Here is an 8,011-nt window from a genome sequence, read left to right as displayed (position 1 = left end):
ATGCCCACCCTAGCCACACCCACCCTGGTCACACCCACCCCAGCCCCCCAAGATCAAACACCACCCTAATGCGGCCCTCAATGAAATCGAGTTTCACACCCCTGCTTTAGAGTGTAAGTCATGAAATAATGAACTGAACATAAAGGTCAAGTTCCAACTGAATAATCAAAAAAATGTTCTTTAATAATATTAATACAGTATTAACTAGAAACATAATTAATTTCTCTCACTGCAATTTTCAGTCAAATGCTATGGAATCATCTATCCTGAATGTTTTGAGTTCTTGCAAAGAGCAGAGGATTGCATGTTGGCCTAAGTGTCTTCTTACGTTATTATGATTTTATGTGGGGGTGGGGGTGGGGAACTGAAAGGTTATGACACAAAATGAAATTCCACTGAAAATGTCTATTGTATCACCCGTACAGAATTCATATGGCATTCCACAATGAGTCTGAAATTGTATACAAAGAAAGTAATTAGGGTTGTTTTGGCTCCACAAATGGCACTAGTGCACTATCCAAGGGAACTGTGATGAAATTTATCTGTGAATGGGTCTCCTGATTCTTATTAGAATTTTTATTCCAATTCTTTTAGAAATAATATTAACTACCATTTCCAGCAGGGAATGCCAAAGTTTTTGACTAGATTCAGCTTAAAACAATATTTTGGAAGAATGAAAAAATGTATCCTTACTGCTGCTAAATAAAGAGCAGAATGTGTTCATGCAATCAACAAAAGATGAACTTGTCTTTATTGTACTTTATCCAGGGGTGGGATTCTATAAACCAGTTGTTATGATTCTGCCCAGTTCAGAGAACCAGCAAATTGCACCACCGGCTGGCCCCACCCCTTCTCTCCCTGCCCACTCACTCCTTACCTAGCATGCGCACCATCAAACTTGCCTGCATTTGGTAAGTTGCTATTTTTCCTTTTTTCCCCCTGACCATCAGCTGTTCTGCTTTGCCAGGAGATTTAGATTAGCTAGAAAGCAGGAAAGCATTGGATATCTTGCTTTCTAGCTAATCTAAAAGCAGAGCTGAACCTTCCTTAGAACTGAAGCTTCTATTTTTCAGTGCAGACTCAGGTAGCAGATTGCAGAATCATAGATCTCTAAGTGAATCTGTGATTCTGTGAGCAACTCAATCTGCCTGCCTGCTTTGCCTGATTTTAAGAGTTGCTCTTTTTAAATAAAAAAAATCAATATTTACATCAATATTTATAATATTTACATACAAGCCATGCCTAGCCAGTCACATGACCAAGCCACACCCACAAATTAGGCCACACCCACAGAACCGGTTGTTAAGAAGTTTGAATCCCACCCGACTTTATCAGGAAGAAATATTAATTCAGTTGCTCTGGAATTTACTGGATTCTTTATTCCTCTTTAAACTTTGGTATTTTATAGATTAATTTTCAAGTATCTAATATTGAGGTTAAAATAAGAGACATTATCTGGTTAATATTGATTCGATTTTAAAAAAAGAATTTTTTAAATTTACATTAGCATGGAATTTTGAAAATGATACAAATGCAATTTCCAACTGAATAATCAACTCATTATGGGAATTTTTCTTTCAGGATACATATCCGACAAATTAAAACGTCTGATTCCCCCTTTAAAGGTCTTTTTATTAATCTTTTTTCTTGCTTTCCTTAGTAGATCACGATCTCTTAAATATCAAACGCATCTATACAGGCGAAAATTCAAAAAGGCGTTGTTGGGATCCGTCTCCATGGTGATTTCCGTTACGTCTGTTCTGCCAGGCGCTTTGAAATGACGTTATCACACCGCTTCTTTTAACGGAGGCGTTTGGATGATTCATACGTAACGTAATTTGAATGGGTTCAGGGGAGAAAGTGGGGAAGTGTATATGAACGAAGAGAAGAAAAATGGTTTTGTAATGGCGGACTTGAAAGCTCCAGAACCTCTGGAAATCGAAAACAGGTAGTATGTGAGTGGGAACGGAGAATTAACTACTGATTGGTAGGCCTAAAGATAGTATGGGTCGAACTTGGGGGGGTTGAGTAGGACGCGGGGCGGGGTTAACGCGTAGGAATGAGAAAACCTGGATGGAATTAATGAATGTAGGATGTGTTGACACATTTGATTTTGAGGGAAGTTGTTCAAAGTGGTTGAACAAGTTTTAGTTTTCGAACACGCGTCTATTTCTTTAAGTGCTAATTGTTGAGAAGTCAGTGTCTTTTTATTCGCAAAATAATTGATATTAGATATAGATTTTAGCCAATTTAATTTTCATGTAAACTGCAAAGAACAAATTGTTTACATAATTCATTTCCATGTTTTCTGACTTTATTTTATGCTTTTATGTTTCTTTTCATTTGTATTTGCCTCTTTATGGGTGGAACATGTTTTTATTTATTTTATAGTCTCACTAGTAGACTCATAATTTTATAAGAAGAAAAGAGTACACAAATTTAGAGTTAAGTGTATTTGTCTTACCACTTCTATTTTGCCCAGGATAATGGAGCTGTGCCATCAGTTTCCCCATGGTATTACAGACCAAGTAATTCAGAATGACATGCCTCACATGGAAGCTCAGCAACGGGCTATGGCCATTAACAGACTGCTATCTATGGTAACAGCTTCTGAATTGTATGTGGTTGTTGTTAAAAAAGTTATCCAGTTGCAAAAACTATGTTCTATGTAGTAAGTACTATTTTAAAGTAAGAATACAATTTACAGTTTTCATCAACCTATAAGTTCGTATTTAGATTGCTGCATCCTTGCCATTCTAGGATTCTTAACATGTCCCTTATGAATTTAGTGTCCTTTATCCTGTTGGGGGAAAAAACCCTTTGATTTAAAAAAAACACTTCACATGTTAATTTTATTATAATTTCTTTTGACAATATTTTATAATATGTTAACTGTTTAATTCCTGCTTACATATTTATTACTCAAAGTTAGTTTCAAATGGAACAGCATAAGTAAAAATTAAACAATAGATGAAACAATAGGAATACGAGCTTGCCAATGAATAGAAGCTCACTGAAAACTATAGCCAGTCTATGCTTTTTAACATATGTATCTGTATTGTTATAATTCTCTGAAAACAATTATAGTATGGAATTTATTTCTTTATATTCTGCTTTTTAATCAGGAACTCTAGGCAGTATGTCTGCATCTCTTAAAAGTGTAAACCATTCATTGGTTTGCAGAAGAAGGATGAAGTAATTATTCCTAATAAGAGTCAGGGTTACTGAATTTGACTAATTTTGTGACTGAAGACTTTATATTTATTTATTTATTATATTTTATATTTCTTAATCTTCCATCTCCCTCACAGATAGGCAGTTAAGAAATATATTGCTTCCTGTTATGTATATATTATTAGAAATCTGTTTAAATGCTTTAAAGTTGTGTGTATTCTCTTAGGGTCAACTAGATCTTTTGAGAAGCAGTGGTGGACTTCTCTACAGAATCAAGGAATCTCAGAATGCTACGTATGAATTATTTTTTTACTCTTGTTAAAATTGTCCATCAGTTTCTTAGTATGAAAAAGCAGTAGAGATTATTTATTTAGCATAAGATGAGAACATAACAGAAGTGAAGTAAACATATACACACAATTTATGTAATTATATACAAAACTTCTACAGGGTTATGGCAGGGAACCAGGGTTCTAGGGAACCAGAGAATCTTTCCATCCCCACTGATACATAGTGACTAAATTAGTAGACCAGTGAAATACTGTGGACATAATATATTTAGACTTTAGCAAGGCATTTGACAAAGTTGACTACAACCTACTTCTTGGTAAGCTAGAAAAAGGTGGGATAGAAAGCATCACCATCAGATGGATTTGTAACTGGCTGACAAACCATACTCAATGAGTAGTCTTCAATGGTACATCTACATGGAGGGAAGAAAGCAGTGGGGTACCACAAAGTTCCATCTTAAGGCTCAGTACTCTTCAACATCTTCATAAATGACCTAGATCAGGGGTCCCCAACCACCGGGCCGCGGACCGGTACCGGGCCGTGGAGCACTCTCTACCGGGCCGCAAAGAATTTTTTTAAAAAAAAAAATGGCGGCTTTCTTCACCTTCGGTGAATGCTGCTGGGATCGGGGATCAAGGACACAAATGAAAGAAGGGGAGGGAGGAAGCAACCGAAGCCTGTCCTTCTCTCTGGGTCAGCTCTCTCAGTCGCTCTCTCGCTCCTCCACCAGCACAGGAAGAAACTGCTTCAAAGAAGCGGGGGGCTTTTCCTGTCGCCGCAGCTTCCCGGCGCCCGTTTCTCCCCCCCCCACCCCGTCCGCCCGCCCGCCCGCAGTGCTCCGTTCTGCCTGCCTGCCTGCCTTCGTTAATGGTTGAATCGGAACAGCTTCGGCTGAGTAAAAGAGGCGAATAGTTATTATTCTCAGCGAAGCTGCTCCCAAACAACCAGAAACTAAGGCAGGCAGGCAGGCAGGCAGAACGGGACACTGTGGATTGAAGAGCGCGGCGGGCGGGTGGGGGTGGGGGTGAAACGGCGCTTCGGAATAGCTGCGACGACAGGAAAAGCCCCCTCCTTCTCTTCTCTCCCCGGGTCCTTGGAAAAATTTTCTGCTTGAAACCGGTCCCTGGTACAAAAAAGGTTGGGGACCACTGACCTAGATGACTGAATAGAAGGGGAACTTACCAAATTTGCAAATGATGCTAAGCTTGCAAGAATAGCCAATACCCTAGAAGATAGGCTCAAGATCCAGATGGATCTTGACAGACTTTTAACACTGGGCCCTATCTAACAAAATGAAATTAAATGTAGAGAAAAGTAAAGTCTTAAACTTAGGCAAGAAAACCAAAAGTACAAATATAGACCGGGAAAAACCAGGCTTAAGAGCAGTAATATTGGAGTGTTAGTAGACAACCAATTAAATATGAACTAACTGTGTGACGGCAGCCAAAAAAGCCAATGCAGTCCTAAATTGCATTAACAGAGGGATACAATCAAGATCAAGTGAGAGAATAGAATAGAATAGAATTCTTTATTGGCCAAGTGTGATTGGACACAAGGAATTTGTCTTGGTGCATATGCTCTCAAGTGTACATAAGATACATTCGTCAAGAGTCAAGAATCATAAGGTACAACACTTAATAGCCATTGGGTACAATAAGCAAACAAATCATTCTAGAAAACAGTCAATATAAATTGTGAAGGATACAAGCAACGAACTTACAGTCCTACAGTCACAAGTGGGAGGGGATAGGTGATAAGGAGTGATGAGAAGATTAATAGTAATAGTGCAGACTTTGTAAATAGTTGAACAGTGTTGAGGGAATTATTTGTTTAGCAGAGTGTAGGTGTTCAGGAAATTCTGTTCTTGTGTCTAGTTGTTCTGGTGTGCTGTGCTCTATAGCATCGTTTTGAGGGTAGGAGTTGAAGTAGTTTATGTCCGGGATGTGAGGGGTCTGTAAATATTTTCACAGCCCTCTTTTTGACTCGTGTAGTATACAGGTCCTTGATTGAAAGCAAGTTGGTAGTAATTTTTTTTTCTGCAGTCCTAATTATCCTCTGAAGTCTGTGTCTGTCCTGTTGGGTTGCAGAACCAAACCCAACAGGACAGTTATAGAGGTGCAGATGACAGACTCAATAATTCGTCTGTAGAATTGTATCAGCAGCTCCTTGGGCAGTTTGAGCTTTCTGAGTTGGCGCAGAAAGAACATTCTTTGTTGTGCTTTTTTGAGGACATTTTTGATGTTAGGTGTCCATTTTAGGTCTTGTGAAATGATAGAACCTAGAAATTTGAAGGTCTCTACTGTTGATACTGTGTTGTCTAGTATTGTAAGAGGTGGTAGTATGGGAGGGTTTCTTCTAAAGCCTACCACCATTTCTATGGTTTTGAGTGTGTTCAGTTCCAGATTGTTCCGGTTACACCACTAGGCATGTTGAACAACCTCCTGTCTGCAGATTTGTCGTCTCAAATGAGATCAATCACTGCTGTATCTGCAAACTTCAGTATTTTAACAGATGGATCGTTTGAGATGCAGTCATTGGTATATACGAAGAAGAGAAGTGGAGAAAGCACACAGCCTTGGGGGGGGGGGGCTGTGCTAATTGTATAGGTATCAGATGTGATTCTGCCTAGCTTCACCTACTGCTTCCTGCTTTAGGAAGCTTATGATCCACTTACAAGTGTGTTCAGGTACCGCTAGCTGGTTTAATTTAGTTAGAATAATGTCTGGAATGATGGTATTGAATGCTGAACTGAAGTCTACAAACAGGACCTTTGCGTAGGTATTAGGAGATTCAAGGTGTTGCAGAATGTAGTGCAGAGCAGGGGTCACCAATCTTTTGGACCTCAGGGACCACCAAACTCCAAGCTCCAGCAAAAGATCCTTACAGAATCATAGAATAGCAAGGTTAGAAGGGTGTGTGTGTGTGTGTGTGCATGGCTGTCAAAATTCCAAAAACAGGTCAAGTAGCTCTGGGGAGGTCAGTCATAAATTAGAATACTTGCTAAGCAACTGGCCATTAAGCGAGGACCACTTGTATTTGGTTTGCCAGTCACATGGCCATCTGGCCACACCCACCCAGTCACATGACCACCCACAAATTAAGCCATGCCCACAGAACTGGTTGTTAAAAAATTTGAATCCCACCCCTGCTTTTGTAGTATAAGCTACTTTGTTGAAGTCTTTGAACCATTTTGCCCTAAAAAACATGTGCTACTGGTAGGACGGAATACATGTGAGCTGATGTGTGAGAGATCAGGAAGCCAAGTGATCTCATTTTGCTGAGAGGATTCCAGTGAGAGAATTCCAGTGGTTATAATTATTCAAGATTAGTTTTTTCTTGAGTTTCAGGAAGGAATACTTCCCTTCTATCTGTTCTCCATGTTTACCAAAGCTTTTTGATCTTTGAAAAATGAAAATATGTTCACTTTACATTATTTTTTCTTGCAGCAAAATGAAGGGATCTGACAATCAGGAGAAACTGGTATATCAGATTATAGAGGACGCAGGAGATAAAGGTCTGTGTCTGGTTTATCTGGTGTCCTGCTTTACTGTTTCTTTGTGAAGTGCAATAGCTATACTGTTCTTCAATATGATGGAATTCCAAAAGTATGAGAAAATTACTGATTGCTTGCTGAGTAGATATAAAAGGAAGTCTGGACAAATTCATTTTCATACATATGTGATCAAGGACTAGGAGGAAAAAAGAAATATCAAAAATTAACAGTTATTTCTATCATTTCTTAATTTGTAGAAAATGTATTGAATATTTAGTTGCCTTGGTAGCTGTTTGTTTGGTATTATTCCATCCCAGAGCAGGGAACATGTCTGTTGCAAACAACCAGATTCCCACATGAAGAGTTCAATTAGCTATTTTGTTGCTCATAATATCAGAAACTTCTCAGACTGGTGGTTTCCACCCAGGCCACACTAAATAAGGTTTAATGGCATTTGGGGGAGGGTTTTGGACCTTGCCCTCTTGGGCCTGTGTAGAAATTAATTCCCTGCTTGATTTCTCCTCCTGGTTTGGCCAGTCCTTCTGTGACATCACCTTGGTGGTCAAGACCTGCATTTGTCCTTTGGAACAATTACAGAATTGTAGTTGCATAAAACTGGGTCGAGTCTAGATAAAAAGTGATTGAGATGCTTGTGATTATTAGTTCTCAATTGTCCCCCGTCTTATTTTCTTTTGGGCCCCCAAAATAAGCAACAGGTCTTATTTTGGGGTGATGTCTTGTCCGCTTACCTTAGTACCACTCAGCCACACATATGCCCCAACACCTGTCTTGCTGCTGTCTGACTTCTGCAGCTGCTCATGGCCAGATGCCATGTGGCTCATTGCGCTGGTGCTGCCACTGGCAGCTGAACACTGAAGGGCTTGTTGCAATGGTGGTGCTGCTGATGGCAGGATGCTGCTTGGTGTACTGTGCCTTGCCGTGTCCTGCGAGCGGCAGCACCAGCGTGATGAGCCTTACACCCAGTGGATGCAAGCGGATACAGAAGTTGGGCAGGGGCATGGCAGCTGTCAGGGCGTGAAAGGTCTGGCTGTG

The 8,011-nt window shown here is 39.8% G+C and overlaps 1 protein-coding gene across 1 annotated transcript in view; it reads left to right on the top strand.

The window, feature by feature from the left end:
* Window positions 1–1,764: 1,764 nt before the first annotated feature.
* POLR3F (RNA polymerase III subunit F) overlaps window positions 1,765–8,011 on the top strand; it is a 70,772-nt gene continuing 64,525 nt past the window's right edge. Inside the window, exons 1-4 of the mRNA XM_026683189.2 lie at window positions 1,765–1,948; window positions 2,483–2,600; window positions 3,401–3,468; window positions 6,912–6,979. Coding sequence (XP_026538974.1) covers window positions 1,875–1,948; window positions 2,483–2,600; window positions 3,401–3,468; window positions 6,912–6,979 — 328 coding nt within the window. The 5' untranslated portion in view covers window positions 1,765–1,874. The remainder of the gene's footprint in view (window positions 1,949–2,482; window positions 2,601–3,400; window positions 3,469–6,911; window positions 6,980–8,011) is intronic.

This window comes from Notechis scutatus, chromosome 3 (assembly GCF_049901735.1).
Source record: "Notechis scutatus isolate UNSWTSFEM ecotype Mainland chromosome 3, rNotScu1.2, whole genome shotgun sequence".
Taxonomy (NCBI): Eukaryota; Metazoa; Chordata; class Lepidosauria; order Squamata; family Elapidae; genus Notechis; species Notechis scutatus.
This window is presented reverse-complemented; position numbering and strand designations above follow the sequence as displayed.